The 20,026-nt window shown below is 32.9% G+C and overlaps 2 protein-coding genes and 1 pseudogene across 2 annotated transcripts; 2 read left to right on the top strand and 1 right to left on the bottom strand.

The window, feature by feature from the left end:
• Positions 1-465: 465 nt before the first annotated feature.
• LOC100777414 (protein TIC 20-v, chloroplastic-like) lies at positions 466-1,478 on the top strand (annotated as a pseudogene).
• A 2,113-nt stretch (positions 1,479-3,591) lies between these two features.
• On the bottom strand, positions 3,592-6,830 carry LOC100776880 (nicotinamide/nicotinic acid mononucleotide adenylyltransferase). The gene is made up of 7 exons (XM_014771474.2): positions 6,747-6,830; positions 6,503-6,586; positions 6,234-6,318; positions 5,596-5,675; positions 4,731-4,832; positions 3,982-4,040; positions 3,592-3,884 (listed from the first exon to the last, which is right to left on the bottom strand). The coding sequence occupies exons 1-7, from the start codon at positions 6,828-6,830 to the stop codon at positions 3,794-3,796; spliced, it is 585 nt and encodes a 194-aa protein (XP_014626960.2). The 3' UTR covers positions 3,592-3,793.
• A 5-nt stretch (positions 6,831-6,835) lies between these two features.
• On the top strand, positions 6,836-8,187 carry LOC100776348 (uncharacterized). Its single transcript, XM_041012893.1, has 3 exons — positions 6,836-6,939; positions 7,241-7,340; positions 7,434-8,187. The coding sequence occupies exons 1-3, from the start codon at positions 6,836-6,838 to the stop codon at positions 8,112-8,114; spliced, it is 885 nt and encodes a 294-aa protein (XP_040868827.1). The 3' UTR covers positions 8,115-8,187.
• Positions 8,188-20,026: the final 11,839 nt, after the last annotated feature.

Genomic DNA, 20,026 nt, shown 5'->3' with positions numbered 1-20,026 from the left:
TCTGTTCAAAGTGTTAAAATTGCAACGAAGCCAAGAGAGGTAGGAGGCGTGATTACCTTCTGGGGTTTGTAGGAACTTTGAGATTGGGGCTCCTCGTACTGAGGACGATATTGTTCCAGAATATAGAAAAAGGAGCAATAGAATAAGAATTAAGAACGGTTAAATGAATAGTTAGTTTATGGAGAAGAGTTTTTTTTTAATTAGCAAATGTTAGTTTTGTTTAAAAGAAGGATCAACCAAACTTAAATCTCGGTTTATTGAGAAGAGTTGTCTCTCCCGTGTTGTTGTTCTTCCTGATTGCCACCATCAGCACCGAGAGCAACGTTGATGAGACCCTCCATGTCGATGTTGTCGCCTCCTTCTTTCGTCATGTGTGATTCGGTATAAGTATAAATGCATCTGGGCCGGTGATTTAACACTACACATTATAAAGATTACATTGCCTTGCCGACATCTCTTACCATCATGCCCAATTCATCAAATAGGTGTAAATCTTGTTTCAAATTATAAATTTGGAATTGATTTTAGATTATTATTTCTTTTGGAATAAAATGTTATGATTTTAATTTTTTTTTTAAATGAAGTCATAATTTTTTTTATTTGTTTTGTAAATTAAAAAAATGTGATTGATTGTAACAATTTTTCTCTTTTAATTAATTGTTAACATTGTGTCAATAAAACAGCATTTAACTTCTCACAGAAGCCACTTCAATCCACTTTTCTGCATCTCCCTCTCTTCTCACTCTAAACATTCTTCCAAAGAAATTGAGAAAACCCCACCAACTGAGAACCCTCATAGTGGCCAAATCTAATGGCAGTGACTCTGCTGATGTTCCTGATCGTTTGATTTCAGCACTTTGCTACTTTTACCCTTTCTTTGATTGCATACAGTACGGAAAGTATGTAATCACACAGTTCTACCCTGTTCAAGCCATTGTTCAACCATTGGTTCCTGCAATAAGAGTTTTCAAGAGCTTCCCTTTTAATGGATTCCTTGTGTTTTTGACCCTTTATTTTGTTGTGGTGAGAAACCCCAATTTCAGTAAGTATGTGAGGTTCAAAACTATGCAAGCCGTTGTCCTTGATGTGCTCTTGATTTTCCCTGACCTCCTTGAAAGAGGGTTTAATCCCAAAGATGGGTTGGGATTCGATTTGATAATCAGTTTGGATAGCACTGTGTTTTTGTTCCTCTTGGTGTGCTTGATTTATGGTTCTTCTTGCTTGCTGGGTCAAATCCCCAGATTACCCATTGTTGCTGAGGCAGCTGATAGGCAAGTTCTTTGAATCACCAATCCGTTATTGAGATAATTTAATTGAATAGCAAAGCAACTTCAGCCTAAGTAGTGGAAAAGTTTGCATTTTCACTTCCTTAATAGTTACTATCTTGGAAAGTTTCTGCAAAACGGATTTTAGTTGTTTCTTACATTGCTGGATTCTAGTACGTCTTTCTAAATCAGGATTAAATTATTGTAAGATGATGAGAAACTTCCCTTTCTCCATTGTTAATTGAATTCAATGTTATATCTCTCTGGATTTACTGAATGGTTATGACTTTTGAGTTGTAGTGTTCCACACATACTCATTAATTTCTTGTATGTTTAACAATCCTACAATCAGTTATCTTCTCTTCTTAGTTCTTATGTCGCTAGGTTTTAGTTTGAGCTATTCTTCTAAGAGTTCAGACTTCAGAGTGGTGTTTTTCTATAATGGTTTTGCATAGCGGGAATAGGAAAACACATATAGGGGTAATTAGCTGAAGTTGTAATCTTTTCCTCTTTTTTTTTTGCTGGAAGCTTGGAACCAAATTGTTATTTTGGCCTGTTAATGAACGAGGGAAAGTAAGTAAATATTGAGGCAGTAAGATCCCTATATTAGATCTTAAAGTGTTTAGTTACTTTCTCACCTCTGCTCGATTAGTAACATGTTTGATTGATCAAGGATAATCTATATGACAATTTTAGATTTTACTCTCCCCCGTATCTTTCTAGTTTCCTTTATATCACATGTAGAGCAGTCGTGATAGAGTGTGAGCCTGAGTTGAATGTGCAAGTACTAAGTACTCTTGAAATATGTATGACAGAAGTTGGTTAATAGATACGACAAGCTTTTTTGAGAAATACAAGATGGCGTCAATGCTTAAAGGTTGTTGGACTAGGATAATTCTAGAGATGTTTGATCAATCTTCATTTAGCATCTTGAGGTGTTACATGGAGTATAAACTCTGATGTGTGGATGTAAAGTTCCATGTCTCTTCCCAAGGTTAGGAGGGTCTGAGGATTGACAACCTATAGTAAGGATGACTACATATCCATGGTAACTTCAGTGTAAAATCAAAGGATAACAGGATGTCAATATGCTATCTGTTAGCTTCTCCTTGTCTCCAACCAATCCAATTCTGTTCTCTAATGTTGCATTGATTAGTTTTAGAATAGTTTTGTCTTTGGTCTCAGTATCCACTTTAAAAAGCAATCGGGATTTCATTTTTTCGTTGTTATACGCCTTTCCTTATTTATCAAAATGTCCCTCAAGTGGGATCTATAGGTATGCGGCTACCTATCCAAGTTGATGTTGATAAAAAAACAGCAGCATCAAAGCTGTTTCCGGAGGTTCTATTACTTGACCTCATCTATAGTATCTGTGATTAGCTTTTACAATACTCATGTATTGTAGTTACTGTTCTTAAAAAATGCTTAGGTGTTGGACATTAGAGAACAGCAGCCACAATAATTCTGATGGTTGAATAAAATACATGAATTATTGTAAATTCTCTCTTTGAAGTTGGGAAGTGGTGATACAAAATGTTGCAATTTATAATGCAAAAAAATGATATTGGGCAAACATCAAATTCTAGCTGACACCTAAAAAATAAAATGAAATTATATAGGCATAGGTTAAAAAGATCTAATTCGAATGGTTGAATAAAATACATGAATTATTGTAAATTCTCTTTTTGATTTATACAGATAAAAAAAATTATATAGATATAAATTTATAATAAGTGATATGGTGCTGAAGAGAAATAAAAGAGAAAAAATGAATATAAATTAAATCTTTGAAATCATAAAGTGTTAATATGCCATTATTCATTACCACAAGGATATTAACACTTTATGATCATGTATATAGTTTAAAATGTATGGAAAATTAATATATTAAGTATTGAGTCTCTTTTTCATGCCCCTATATCAAGTTGAATGAATGTAAACTATATTGAGTGTGCTCAGTAATCGATTATATAATATTATTTAGCTAAAGTTTAATTTGGAGGTACTTTCAGTTTAAATTTTTAACATTACCATCAAATCTGTGTTGACACTTAATTATTTAATAAATTTTACTACATTAAAATGAACAATGACACTCGACTAAATTTTACTAACTTATAACATCACCACGGGATAAAAGCTAGTTTAAGCCTACACTAACAAATTTTCTATTGAGAACAACCAACTACTTGAATAAATTTCAATATATCAGGGCTCCAATCAAGAATATCCCCGGCTCAATTTTTATTTTTTTTACACAAACAAATTGCAGAGATCCCCATCAACCCTTAACAAATAAACTTAATATACTACATCTAACCCAAAGTCTTAAAGGCATTAGGTTGCAATTTCAAGTATTTGCAATTCGATTACATAAATTATGTAATATTTATTTATCTGCAAATTTACAACACAAAAATGAAAAATCATCTGTTTATAGAAAATTGGCTCGGATAGCGATGCCCAGTGGTTCTTGCAAAGACCCATGTCTACAGAATGTAATGAAAAACAGTAGTAATCATTTATCATTAGTTCAAGTATAATTGTTGCTCTCTGATATAATCAATCACTTCATCCGCGGTAAGGTATTTTATAGATAGTCCTCTTGCAATGCAATCCCTGAAATTAGTGAAAAAGACAAGAAAATTGAACGTCTCTCTTTTTTTAAAAATTATCGTCCTCTCACTCTTGAAAGTAAACAATGTCATAGCATTACCTTACTCTGGTTGAGCTGATTTGATTTGGAACAAGTTCATTCACAACTTTGATATTATCCTAAAATAAATAGTGGAAAATTAAAATTTAAATATGCATAAAAGCTGAGTAGCAAAGCAATTCATTCTAATTCTTATTCTTGTTCACATAATAAAACGCTAATACAAAGTCTGGTCCCAGGAATTTTGTTTCATTACTGAATATTTAAAAAAATATATATTTTATAGTTTATATAGTACTAGTGTCCTCGAAAGTATCCATCCATACTTTGAAGGTATCGTGGTTCAAGTATCCAAGTCATACAGGAAGGTCTGGTATACACTTAATAAGTAGTATCCGACACATGTCAAACAAAATGTCAAGAAGGTGGGTGTTACTGCAGCACATGTCTCACACTCCGACACCTCAAGAAAAAGTGTCCATTGTTAAAAGCTAATCAGTAATCAAGGTTGAGAGGAATTAATCAATTCTAACCAATCACAACAACAAAAAACGATGTGCCCTAGCACACACATGTACAAACAAGGTAATAAATTTTAATCATCAAATTTAAAACTCCCATGTTGATCAAACATCAACACACCTAAGTATATGGGACATCACAGAAGGATTTCATAAGTTGGTCTATAATTTGACCTTAATTTGGTCAAATACACAGCAAACAGATATTTGAAAATGTCCAAAATTCATAAGCCACATTTCATTTTAAACGCATATAGGGAAATAGGACAAGCTTGAAATGTGATATACCTTATTCTCATTCAGAATGTCATCTTTAAATATAGTCTTTTCAACATCTTGTCCTTCCCTGGGAATGCAGACTACTCCATAATCTTTGCATATAGTTTTAACCTAAAGTACAAAAACAATTATAGTTTATTGTTTCCACAACCTATGGGAAATTAGTATTCATTAACATATGTGACAATTCAATCTTTTTATTCACTAACAGTCCAATCCATCAAGTATAAATCAACCAATCAATCTATTCAATTATAAAAATAAAACTTAATACATTAGTTGAATTGGATTACCATTTGTTATTGGATAGATAATGAACCATCCAACATATTTTGCAATCCAGTGAATCAAGTAGTTCCAAGTTCATTGCTTGGACATAGGTCTTTATGAGACAAATATTGGATTCTATGGTATTTCAGTGTAAGAATGTGTACAAATATTAAACTTTGTTTTAGAAAAGTATTGTTTTGAAAAAAATAAAATATAATGGATGGACCTTTTTCTATGAAATAAGTTACGGATAAATTAGATTTTTGCAATACATTATTAATGGATCATAAATGGATTGGCTATCCATTTCAATTCAAAAAAATTATCCAATTAATTAGTTTGACACTCCTAATCCATACTCCACCCATGCCTTGTATCTATGTGGTAAGAAATAAGAACAATTTACTCAATAAGGTTGTTAATTCTAACAATAAAAACACAAAATCAATATAATTCCTGACTTTCAATTCCACGGCCATTTAAGGTTGGTTTACCCAAATTATTAGGTGGGACAAGGTCTTTTGTTCCAAGAATTGTCAAATAACTCAATGTGAAAGTGAAACTAATCCATGATAAATAATATTAGATTTTTCCGTTATAGTACCTGGTCAGGAATCCAGAATCCAGGAATGCTAAAAGAATGAAGGAGATCAGAACCACAAAGAAGCATGACCTTGAGGGATTCTACAATAATCAATACAAAAGCAAATTATTGTATTGTTACAACATTGTCAAAAACGTGTATAGAAAGAAATAAAAATCTAGCACGGTATCTTTAATTAATGAAGTGAAGGAACTATTAATGCTCCTTTTAGACTAAATCACAATTAAGTCAATGAACATATATATAAGATAGATGATAGATAACTTTTGAAGGCTTTAGCGCCATACGGAACCAAATTGCCCATCCAATCATGCATCCATATAGCACTAAGAAATTCCCACAAAATACTAGAGTCAAATGACCACCTAATGCCAGGGACAGGAAAACATGTCCAAACATTAAAATCCATATATTAATCATTTAAATCACAAAGTATTCCTAACACTTAGCACATTTTTTTAAAAGTTCATCAGCGATTATCATTAATGTGACTAGTATTTCATTCTTAAAAGAGATTAAGAGAGGTGGTGTTAGTGTCACTTCTTCCTTTATTTTGAATTTTAAGATGGGACAGGGGAGCAATTTGAAATGGCAATTAGAGTATGTGATTTTATTGAAGGCTTGTTTATTGAGCATACCTTGAGATACCAACCCTGTCTCACAAACTGAATTGTGGACTCTAGAGAGAACAGTTAAAGTGCGTTGATATGTGCTCTGACTTGCCTGCAGCAGTTTATAGCCAGATAAAAATGCAAAATATTAATAAATAAGGTTAGCTAGAGAGCCAAAATTTCTCACAACACGCATGACATCAAAGCATTGTCTTTCAAATCTATGGATAATGAAACTTATTAACATGCACAGAAAATAGGAAGACAAGCAATCTAGCTGATAAAAGAGTAACTACCTCCCATGGATCAACCATTATCAAATCTGAACTTTTGCCGGCTAAATGACATAATTGTATTCGATGTTCAGCAGATATTAGGCCCTATATAAACATGCAAGCAAAATACAATTAGACCAACATGTGACAGTGAAACTAATAGCATCACTAGATTAATAAACTGTTAGGGGGCATGTAAGCATTTGTTAAACTAGTAGCATTAAAAGTACAACTTTCTTCTACAAAGTAAAAAAATGCTTAGTACTTGTTCTGTATACAATTTTTTTATAATATTTCCCATAATATAAGACCCTAACAGATCTTTATTCTTCTGTCCCTTTGCTTCCATGTCTTATGGTGAATGCAGTGTTAAAAGCTAATTCAACTTTTCCTGACAAGGCACCCTCTTCTGGCGCCTCTCCTCTTGAACAGCAATCCTTAGATCCACCTCAATCAACGTAAGTTATGAGCATCAGCACCCTACATGTGCATCAAATCAATTTTTTTAGTTTATATCTTAAACATGTTGGGCTTGACTGGAAATATATCGAATTTATTTAAAAAACAGAGGCAAGATTGTTCTTTTATGCTGAATTCACTGCTAACAGTTTTCTCATACCATTTTCTTAATGCAGCACTTTTCTAGTGTGTTTGTGCTGTGACTTGTTAATTCAACTGTACAATCAACACTTAAAAGCTTCTTTCAAATTCTCTGTTTTCCCCTGAGCTGAGGATTTTTTTTGTCTTTTATGTCAGAAGTGCTGGTAGATTTGCATCACTTCGACAGCTTTCCAATAGTTTTGCTCAGTTCAATAATTTACACCTTTCACTTCGTTCAAAGAAGCCACTAACTAGAAAGGTACACAATGCAGAAGCAATCCTTGGTTTAAATGATTACTTGTTTTGGCGACCTGTATTTCGTTTGAAAGTAATAGCATTGTGATGTTTACAGGATGCTGCAGCTATAAATGAATGGAGATTTGCCAAGATAAAGGAATACAAGGAGCGGAATGTTGAAGTGGAAAATGAAGCTTTTGACCGATACATGCAGAATGTAGATTTACTGGAGGAAGTATTAGCTGTGAAGTCGTTGGATGAGAATGTGCCCTCTGCATTGGAGTCTAATCCTACTACAATGGAGAGCAATGAGGCAATGATCCCTGGGTTAAAATTGCAGCTAAGATCAAATTCTATGAGAAGTGATGGTTTGAGAATGAGAATACAACAAATTGTAGACGAGGGATTAAAGAAGCTCGAGAAAAGTGCTGTAGATGGTGACATCAATGAATCAATTGATGATGAATCTAATAAAGCTTCAGAAAGGGGAAAGGGGATTGAAAGGTTATCAGCTATAAGTGATCTTATGGATAAAATTAATAAAGCCCGAACTGAGGAGGATTTGAAGCCGTGCTTAGAGATGAAGACCCAACTCTTCAATTTGGACGAAGGCGCTAACGTTAAAGACCTTCAAGACAATGAAATGCATGAGAATGAAACTGTTGTAATTGATGTGGTACCAGCAGAAGGATTAGATTATTCTTTACCGAAATTTGTTACCACCACTGAGATTGATCTAGAAACTCTCAACACCATAGACAAACACTTTTCTACCCAGGATATAGAGCAGTTATGAGTCTAGATTTCTTAAACATTGTGATTTACCTTGAAAGAAACAGAAATCTAAATGTTGTGCTGTTCTAGGAAAATGCTCTCTAATCAGAATTAGGTAGTCAAATGCAAGCCAAAAAGTGTTTTAGAAACTAATCTGGATACTTGAACCGGCTGAAGTGTGAACAGATTATATTCAGTTTGAGCACTATTCAATTCAATTACGGTTCAACGACTTTAGTCCATTAATCAAATCATGAAATGAAAGCTTCGCTGCTTCAATTTGGTGTTCAATAATTTCTCATTCAATTCTGAAGACATAGGCTAAAATGTTAATGAGTAAAGTGATTGAATAGACTAGTAGTTTTAACATTTTAACTATTGCTATTCCACTGTCCTTGTTTATTTCTACCCGACTTTCTGACACTGTCTAATTCATTGTCAAGACGCAGCTGCTTCATTTTATTTGGCAAAACCCTTTCACACTAAATGGATTAACGTACGTTCCTTGCCACCAATGTTGCGATAGGATGTTATAGGCTGAAAGGACTATGCACTATCAACCCTCTTTATGGGATGTTTTTGTCGGCAAATTATCTCTCACATATTTGACATGTTATTGGAAATTGAGAGATAATAGTGCACATTAGAATCCCAAGTTTATGTTGTCCTGTAGCTGGTTGCAGAGCTTAAGCAGTAAGCACAAATAGAGTGAACATGGTTTTAAACAGCATTCTGCAACTGTAATTGTGCAGCACAACTAATCGTAATTATGGCCGCATCAGTCATATTTTCCTGTAACTACTCGTTATAGCATCAAGACCCCGACCTCTTCGCAGAATTATGACCAATGTAGGGCTTCCTAATGTTGCCAATGATGTAGAATTCCTTTGAGGTGATCTAAGATTCAACTGCATGCCATTCATATACAATAAATAGTTCTATATGTTCTATGACATAAATAGGGAAAAAAAGTTGGTTGAGCTGCATAATAACAAAGCATATACATGGGGCAAGGAGAAAGGAGCAAGTCAGATTCCTAATGCTTACTTTTTTGCCTACTTCCTTTTCCATCTTCTCCAAATATTCCTTGATTGTTTCAACTCCATTATTGTTATCCAAGAAAATTCTCAAGTGCAACTTTGACTTAGAAGATTGGGCAAGCTTTCCTTCAAGCATGACCCACATATCTGCCAACTCAGTTGATGTGTGTTTTAGAAAATTGATCTCAGCATGTCCAAGTGAAACATCCTTGTCAAATGGACCATCAAAATCAAAAACTTCGACATGTAAAATTGATGGTGGTTCTTACATAGCATCAAACTCTAATATCTCTGCATATTAGTATAAATACCAAATGCAAGGCATGGTGTAAAGACTCAAGATCAAGAAGAGAGACTTAGATTTCATTTTTAATCATTTGTTTCATTTAGTGTTGCCTCCAGGTATGAATCAGGCATACTTATATTCCTAATCTTATAAATTGATGCCATTTTCCACATTCAGCTGACATCATATTTTGTTTCCATAAAAGAACAATAAAGGCCTTGTGGAGAACAAGAATACTGAACCCCTATCAGAAAGAACAAATTCCAGAAGAGCATGAAGATCAAGAAAGCTTTGTAATTCCAGAAGACTCTGCATCTATCTTAGAGGATGAAGAAAAAATGTCCAGAATTTTCTCTGCAGAACTTCCAATTAAAGTGAGTAATCAACTACTGGTACCACAATATAACTGAAGATAGAATTAGCCTCTTGAAGAATTTTTATGCGTAGTATTAACTATTAAGTTTGTCTAGCTTTAATGTGTAGTGTTACTCTTTATGAGATGAAATTAGTGATGGGAATATTTGATGGAGGAAACCTGGAGCATAAAATTATGTAGAGAATAAGATGTATGAACTAGAAGGCAAAATGAATTTTTGAAAGTTTAGATGAGTTTTTATAAAAAGCTGAATTGCCTAAGTTGATTTTAACTTGAGAGAAGTTTATACAAACATATCCTTACTCGTTTCATGTTGATTTTTTCACAATCATTAGATATTGTTCTAATTCTTGAAGAAATGAATTCTATATCACAAAGACTATTTTTTGTTTCTCTATTTGTCTCTAGGTTTAGGGAGACTATTTTTTGTTTTGCCTGCAGTCTTAATTTCCAGTAACTGATGCTATCACCATTATATAGATGTTGAGTTCGGAAGACTGCAAGCAAGGGACATGCTGCAGCATCTCTGGACAAGTCCAATGTCTAATGCATCTGTGGAAGTTGTTCAAGGGAGTCGATCTGTTGAGGTGCGAGATGCTAATGTTACAAAGGTAATTGTCTTTTTAATAATTGATTTTTCTCAGTTCTGTTTTCACCTACAAATTTTTCATAGTGATTTAATCAGGGAGCAGCTATTGACTGCATTGTAGGTTAGATAGCCCACTTAAAGCATGACAATTAACACCAATTGCCCTATTTCGAATGGTCTTTCTTTTTGGTATTAAGAGTGTATCGGCTAACAAAGATATGACTGTTGTAGATTACGATGTTATGACCATTATGGGTAATAGTTGGATTAAGATCTGGTGGGTAAATGATTAAATTTTTTAGTAAAAGACAGAGGCCGATCAAGTTCAGGAGCTGGAGGATATTTAGTGAGGCTAAATAAGAGACAGAGGAGGTAATAGTAGGTATGGTCCATAGTCTCCCACCTTAGAACTTATATGAGCACATGAGCAAGGATTTAAATTTATGTGTAGCCATGGGCAAATTAAAATATATGATTAGGCAGTCTGGCTGAGGCATTTGGTGGTCAGCCATGGTTGTTACTAGTCTTTATTACAAGTTGCATGCCATATCAGTAGCTCTATTTCACACATTGTTGAATGTTGAATTATATATTAATATAATTCACAATTGTAGCTGAATATTGAGTTACATAATTTACAATTGTGTGTGTTTTTTATAGCCCTTATGCCACATTGCAATTGAACATTATTTATCAAACATTATGAGCGAGGGATTGAATTTAGTGAGGTTGTAGTAGGGTGACCTAGTGAAGTTCAAGAAAATTTATCCAACATAAGAAGTGGAGTAAATAATATTTAACCATAAATATGAGAAAACTTACTCATTCGCTAACTATTTTTATTCCCCTAAAATTATCATCCTTTTATTACTTTCAAATGAAACATAAACCAAGAGAGGATATAGTCTAAAAATCGCTATTATTGTTTGAGACAAGGTACTATGCAAATAGCATTTATGTATGTGAGATGTGATTAGACCTATGTGAAATCCAATTCTCCGTAGCGTTGATTGAGTTTTGTCTCTTCAATTTGAGTAGTATTTTCCATTGCTAATAAGATATGTTGTAGAATTTTGGTGTTTATGTCTATAATTTACAGTAGTTGAATGTAGGTTGGACGAATTGATTTGTTTAATGAAAACAGGTTAAATAAATTAATGAGATTGTAACGTATGAAATAACAGTAACATCCTAGAGATGTTTAGCAAGTCTACATGTTTTTCAAGGAGTATTTTTTAGCGGGGTACGCCTCGCTTAGTCATAAATTAAAAACCTTTGAATCAAGCATTACAATGGATTAGGTATCCTATTCCAAACAAAAAAGATTTACTTAACAGATTAAATTCTGCAAAAATATTTTCAAAATTTGATATGAAATCTCGATTTTGGCAAATCCAAATCCAAGAATCAGATAGGTACAAAACAGCGTACACTGTACCTTTCGGCCAATATGAGTGAAATATAATGTCATTCGGACTGAAGAATGCCCCTTCAAAATTTCAAAAAATTATGAATGATATTTTCAATCCTTATTCAAAATTTGTTATCGTTTACATAGACGATGTTTTAATCTTTTCCCAAAATATTGCCAACATTTTAAATACCTTCAGACTTTCATCCATATCATCAAACAGAATGGTTTGACAGTCTCCAAATAAAAAATCAATCCGTCTCCAATAAAATGTTGGGCTATGGTAAATATTAGTGTATTAACAGCGTCAAAAATCTCCTTATTGTCATCATTAGTAATGACTTTTCCATTGAGATCCATCTTAACTGCGTTGTAAATTTTTTATTTTTCTTCATTAGTGAGATAATTATCCCACCAACCTTTTAACTATCCAAAAAATCCTGCCACTAAGATATCAATAATGGTTTCTTCCGAACATTCATGGGATGTTTGGTAGGCTTTGGCTACCATGGTCATATGTTGGAGTGTATTCATGATATTATACTTCGTCTATGCATCTATATTCCATTCATAGATGTTGTTTGCACTAAAACTCTTAAAATTGTTTTCACCTCTTTCTTTTAATAGAAGGTCAAGGGCAGTTGCACATTGATAATATAATTTGGAGGGTGTCTTCTAGTGTTTGGAATTAATTGAATTTATGTCTTTTTCTGATACAGAACTTGTCTCAGTTGCATTTTCTGAGTTTTGGTCACTATCTTCCAAGATCATTAGGAGATAAGGTTAGAGATAAAATCTATAGCCAGTCTGCTAATAGAGACATTCCATATGAGAGTTTAAGTTACGATCAATTAATTTCTTATGTCCAAAAGGTAGCCCTAAAAATTTGTCAAGATGACAAAATTCAAAGACAATTAGCCAAAGAAAAAGCTCAAACAAAGAGAGACTTAGGTTCTTTCTGTGAACAATTTGGACTACCAGCTTGTCCAAAACAAAAGAAAAAACAAACCTCTAAGAAAGAAATCCATGAGAATAAACCTATCCACAAAAAGAGACCTCCAAGAAAGAGATACTCGCACAAACCTTCGACTAGTAAAGAAGTAGAAAATTCCAAACAAAAATTAAAATAAAAAATAACTTGTTACAATTGTGGAAAACAAGGCCACATTACCAAATATTGTAGGTTAAAGAAAAAATTAAGAAATCTTAACCTAGAACCAGCCATTGAAGAGTAAATAAATAATTTTCTCATAGAAACTTCGGAGGAAGAAACAGAAACATCATCCTCCATGCTCTTTGATGAAAACCTCAACATAATCCAACGAGATGACCAACTATCATCGACAGATAATGATAGGCAAATTAACACTCTAACAAGAGAACAAGATCTCTTGTTTGAAGCAATCAATTCCATATCATATCCCCAGGAAAAGAAGGTTTTTCTAGAAAAATTAAAGAAAACTTTAGAAATAAAACCTAGACAAAAGGATTTCATTACCAATAATAAATTTGATGTAAGCAACATATTCAAAAGGTTAGAAAATACTTCAGCAAAGCCAACCACAATTCAAGATCTCCAGACGAAGATTAATAACCTAAAAAGAGAGGTTAAAGAACTTCGTCAACAACAAGAAATCCACTAAATTATCCTTTCTCAGCTCGAAGAAAGCAGTGATTCCGAGAATACTGAAAAGGATATAGAAAATGAAATTGAAAATGTAGAAGATGAAATGTTTATGGGATTAATCAACAAGATTAAAATCCAAAATTTTTAAATAAACATTAAAATCATTATCAATGATTTTGTCTTAGATACTATGGCCCTATTTGACACAGGGGTTGATTCAAACTATATTTTAGAAGGATTAATTCCTACAAAATTCTTTGAAAAAACTTCAGAGAAACTAAGTACAACAAGTTGATCTAAATTAAAAATCAATTACAAATTATCCAACGCAATCATTGAAAACTAAGGTCTTAGGATTAATACAAACTTTCTTCTGGTAAAAAACCTTAAGAACGAAGTAATCTTAGGAACTCCCTTCATTAGAGCCTTGTTTCCTATCCAAATATCTAAAGAAGGAATAACTACAAATCATTTAGGAAGAAAAATTATATTTAATTTTTCTACTAAACCAATCTCCAGAAATATAAATCTTATAGAAAATAAGATTAACCAAATTAACTTCTTAAAAGAGGAAGTATCTTTCAATAACATCCAAATACAATTAGGAAAACCTCAAATAAAATAAAAAAATTCAAACTTTGTTAAGTCATATTGAATCAATTGTATGTTCCGATTTGCCACATGCATTCTGGGATAGAAAGAAGCATATTGTCAATCTCCCTTATGAGAAAGATTTTAGGGAAAAACAAATTCCCACAAAGGCTAGACCCATTTAGATGAATGAAGAACTGCTTCAATACTATCAAAAAGAAATCAAGGATTTGCTTGACAAAGGCTTAATCCAAAAAAGCAAAAGCCCATGGTCTTGTGTCATCAGGAATTCTGGATTCTTGAGAATTGAACATTTTGTTGAATAGGTCAAACCCTTGTTGGACTTGTTCTGGATAGATTGCTGAAGTTAGTCCGAAAAAATTCCACCATTGGAGAAACCAATTCGGAAAATTGTATATTGTGTTATTTTTGAAGTAAATTAACCAGGAATGTTTGAATTTGTTATTTTGATGCCAAAAGGCATTGGTCCAGGCATCAATATAGTCCCAATATGTGTATCCTGCCGGGTCAAAGGGGGCAGAGAATTTCTTGGGTTGATTGAGATTAGATCCAAAATGTCGAGGTTGCATTACTTTTAAAATTTGGATGGTCCAATGTGTGTTCAGACTTGGGTCATTGGAGTCTTTAAAATATTTGATGGATGCTGAGTTTGTGTCCACCAAAATGAACTCATAAAATTTTCTTGTTTTGTTGATGGCCGTAGGCCTGAAATGAAATCCCTGTGGGAATGCCTTTGTTGTCGCCTTGAAGGAATTTTTGTCCCAAAATTCCGGCTTCATCTGCAAAACAGTAAAAAATTTATTTTTTGAAACATAACTGTTAGTAGACTTTGGGGTAGGATTTTGTTGGGCTAGTGTTTGTTTGCCTTTTGAATTGCTAATCGTTTTGGTTTGCTTGGCTGTTTGTATTTGTTTTTGGAGTTCTATTTCAGAATCATCATCTGATTCTGAGGCCATTTCTGCCCAGGTCTTTTTGGCTAGTTTTGGAATTTTGGCAAGACCCATGTCTTCGAGGGCCTGAAGAGTTTGAATTGACCAGGCGTAGTCTGCCACAGTTTGTTTTGTTGTTATTGGCTAGTCTGATATTTTAGTTGGATGATACTGTAGCAGTAAGACCCGTGGTTGAGAAAGGGCAGTAAGACTAAGGTGTATTGTTCAAATAAATATTGAGACATAATATACTGGTGGCTATAGAAGTAACGTTCAAACTATATTGTTTGTTTTTTTATAAAAGAAAGAGAATTTTTTCCATTTTTCAGATCCAAGAAATTTAGTAATATATATGCTTATAGAAACATTTTTATGGAACCATATGACGACAAAGATACTAGAGGATGAATTCAATATGTCTCGTCTTTTGTGCTCTTTCTCCCGCATTTCGTTTAGATCTAACTCATCCTTATCTTCATCCTCAATGAATTCTCCCAAAAATAATAATAATTTGCTCAATGAGCACGAAAACCAGACCCATGAGGTCACCCCAAAACACAATCTCTTCGATGAGGAAGTCCAATTCGAAGATATAAATCAAAACATGAATGACTGGAACATTCCATAAATTCCTTAGGACACCATATATGTTCCTAAAACAATTAAAGACAAACATAATTTTGATTACATAATCAAAACTGTAGAAAATAATATTCCTCTAGGACAAGATATAGGGGAAGAATTTCATTTACTTTCAAAAAACTAAATTTATGAACATAGCCGTAAATATAAATATTTACACATAGGTTGTGTACAAGTAGCCATCAAACCCTTAATTGATATGGGCATAGATCAACAATTTTAATGTGCCTTAGAGACACTATTCATTTTCTTCCTTTTTGGATGAAGAACCTTCTTCTTCCTCTTGTTGAAGAAGTTGGAGAACTTCTTTTAAATTCTTAGCTAAACTTTCCTTAGACTTTGAGCTGGCTAAGAAAGCTGCTAGTTGTGACTTTTGATTTAGAAACAATGAAGTCTCCGGATTAGCAGGCTTTAAGAATTCTGGGTGTGCTTGAAATCAGTTCTTGACTTGGTCTGGTGCCGCCTTTGAAGTATCAAATTGGGTCCCCCATTTGACAAAAGCATGTCTCTGCAATGGTGGGAATTGTTTACTGCTTTCTGTTTTCCCATACCTATATTGTCATGAAAAAATCCAGGACAATGCAAAGTTGGAAAAATACATCAAGTCATCAGGAATTTTGGATTATATATATATATATATATATATATATATATATATATATATATATATATATATATATATATACACACGCCTTTTTGGAGTTGGAGCTACCACAAACCAAGGTAATAGAAGGAGTCAAGTTTCCTCTTGAGAGGGTATCGTCATCCCAAAATAAGGGAAAACGACCCATGTCAAACTCTGACAAGATAACAATTGCCAATCATGTATGTCGCCTGCCACCTGCCACGTTGCCTGGCTCCTAAAAAATCTCTTGGAATGTGCTTGACCTCAAGAAGGAGAATTACTTCTTGTGTGCTATTGAACGAACACAAACCAATGCTCGGTATATGCTTGCTTCACCACATGAATTTGTTGCATTTCTCAAGGAACTCCATACTTTGTCTCAGAGCTAAGATTTACATGCTTTTACACCTTATAATTAGGATACTTACCTGGCTTCAGAATTCGGTATATACTAGCAAACTTCATATGCCAACAATGCAAGTTCAACAAAGTTGCTAACTTTAGCCTTCACTGAATTTCTTGTACAACATGGTGCTTCATTTAGCTAAATTTTCTTTTATGCCAACACATGTAACAACTATTTGACAAGTTATATGTTTCATTAATAAACCTGAGAAACAAAAGAAAAGCACATTCTACGACAGTTGTCTGACAAAATCGACTTAGAATGTAGCACATTCTAAGACGGGTTTATCTCCAAACCCGACTTAGAATGAACAACATTCTAGACGGTTTTTCGGATCATAACCCGTCTTAGAATGTTCACCCTTCTAAGACGGTTATAACCTAAAAATCATAGTAGAATGATGGGCATTCTAACAAGAATTTGGAGAAAAACCCGTCTTAGAATTGTGTGCATTCTAAGACGGTCGCACAACCGTTGTCGTAGAGTCTTTGATATTCTACAACAGCCGCTTCAAAGACGGGTGAAAACCGACATAGAAAGGCGCTTCTGTAGTAGTGCCTTGATATCTCAGAATTAGATGGAAAAATGCAATGCTTCTAGTTTCCAATTTTAGTTTTTTGATTGGTCATATTTTTGTGAGGGTAACACTTATGCCAATAGGCTAGCCACTCAGTGTGGATACTCTTGGTTTTTCTTGGTGGGATTCTATGCCAAGTTTTCCTAATAGTTTATTTGTTAATGACAAGCTAGGCTTTCCTAGCTACAGGTTTAAATAGTTATTATTCTGGGCTTGCTTGGCTTTGGCTTGGTCTCCCCTTGCTGTTGTACTTGAACCTGCTAATTATTCTTCTTTTATATATTTGGGAGTTGTTGCCTTGGGAAGTGGTTGTTTGAGTGCCAACATAATTGAGATGTGACCAACACTCACTCTTTGTGGTCTTTCCTTTTGCTTATAAAAAATTAAGACTCTTAAAAAAAAAATTAAAGAGTTTCAGGATTCAACTCATTTTGCTTATTATATTGACCATTTCTACCGTTAGAAAACAACTATAATGACAAACTTTCATAGTTTATGCCCTTAAATTTCTGGTCAAACATTACCTTGATTAATTTATAAAAATAACTATTAGTCAAATATAATATGTTAAACAAAGAAAATAATTAGTAACCCATAAGAAAAAAATATAATATATAAAAAAACGACCAAATCCTTCCATAAGTCAAAAAGAAAATATTAGGATTACCTAGTCATGCAGGAGTTCCGTTCTTCCTTTTTTTCATCTCTCTCTACATCTTTATCTGTCATTTTATTTATCTTTGTCTTCTTCTTATCCTTTTCTCAATCATCTCTCGTTTATAGTTGTCTTTAACCTAAGACTAAAATAAAAAGGAAACAAATATAGAGATGTATTATTCGGATGAATAAAAACAAGAAAGAAAGAAATACTTATTTAAATGAGTAGAAACAAATAAAAATTATGTAAAAATAATAATTTTACATTAATTAAAAAATTTACTCCATTTTTTTCTTAACATAAAGTTATTATTTTTTTTATAAATCTTTTATGTAATAAAAAAATATTTAATTTTTTAAGAAATTAAAAAAATGAAAAATAGAAAGATTAATTTTTTCTCCCATTTCATGCCAATTTGAAAGTGTTTTATGATGGATCTCATAGAAATAACTTGTCTCCATATTATTTCTCTTCTCGAGCAAATAGAAAAATTTGACATTTTTATCTCATCTCCCCATTCTCTATTTCTTTCCACTTCATTTTTACACAAACAAATATAGAATGACTCACGCACATTAATGACATCATATATATGCATGAGAATGGATTCTCTCATGATGATTTTTTTAAATAACCATATCATTACAAAATTTGTATTCATCTCTCTTTTTAGACATACACAAATTTTAAAATGGTCACCTATTTCCATGCATGTTGGTCAACACCATTAAAGAGAGGATCTATGCAGTGGCCATCTTATGAATTTTTAGTAGTCATTTAATTCTTGTAAAAAAATTAAGTTATTTAATTGTTTTAAAAATAATAACACCATTTAATTAATGAGAGGATCCATTCCCATCCCATGTCTTGCATCTATAAATGAAATTCATCACATCATGTCCCTATAACATTGCTTCACCCAAAAGAGCTAAGACAAGCTCCTTCTTGTTAAAAAAAAAAAAAAAAAGAAAGAAGAAAAGTAAAGGTCTCTAGGTGACATTTTGTGAGATGGAGATCATAAACCCTATCACCAAGGAAAAGACCTATGTGTTTCCTGTTGGATATAAGTTCGATCCAAATGATGATGATCTCGTGAGTTACTACCTGAGGAAGAAGATCATACGTGAACAACTCCCTGAAAAACTCATTCAAGAGTCTGATGTGTTTGGAACTGAGCCTTGGGGACTGCCAGGAGGTTGTTAAAAAAAATTATATATATATATAACTAAATTAATCCTTTCTTTTGCATATGCCCCTTAAATTATCCATGATCCTTTTTTAATGTGTATTGTCTATAAAAAAATCCATTTTTCCCATACCCTATGAATGCTTATGCGTGGGAAATGAAACTTCCTAATTAGGATTAGAAGTTGCTATACACCTTCAATGGAATAATTTAGCAATATATATATGTAAATTCCTTTGTATATCATTCAAATAATTATGTTCAAAGCTAACAACTCTTAAATCTATCTTGATTGATGTTTAGGCCATTTGCATGTTATTGGAATGTGTATAACATGTTTTCCACCATTTGATTACATCAATAATTAGTTTTATGCTATAAAACTCATGAACTCTTACAATTCTACTCTCGTGCTCAATGGAACCTTGTTTTCATGTTTCGTGTTGTTTTTCTAGGTTTAATCTTGAATTTTATTCGAACTTTATTGAACTTTAATTAAATAAGATGATGCATTATTTTGGCTTTTGTTGAAGATATAAAATAATGCAAACACCTTCTTCGGTACAAATAAGTCATTTCCATGATTCATTTCTCATCACCAAATTACTAAATTTTTCTTCTGGATGAAGATTTCATTTAAGATAATTTCTGTCTTGATTTTGGATGAAAATCATATATAAATTATTTGTATAATGAGCTAGAATTAGTTTTCAATGGCTCACGCAAAATTGTTGCACAAGTTGACTTCCCATAGGCAAGAAAACTAGACCAATGTCTTGTGTTTTATATTTTTATTTTAACAAAAGGAATCAAAATAAAAATCAGATATTAGATTTATTCGGGGTCAGATTAAGATCTCATGCGTAAAAGAATAGCAAAACGACCAATTGGGGAATGTTTTAATTACCATACATGTAGCTTTCTAAAAGTGTTATATGATTTTTGGCAAATTTTTAGATGTTGCATGTTT

Source organism: Glycine max, chromosome 19, assembly GCF_000004515.6.
Source record: "Glycine max cultivar Williams 82 chromosome 19, Glycine_max_v4.0, whole genome shotgun sequence".
In the NCBI taxonomy this organism is placed as follows: domain Eukaryota; kingdom Viridiplantae; phylum Streptophyta; class Magnoliopsida; order Fabales; family Fabaceae; genus Glycine; species Glycine max.
The sequence above is the reverse complement of the archived record's forward strand: the minus strand, read 5'-3'. Positions and strand labels throughout refer to the sequence as shown.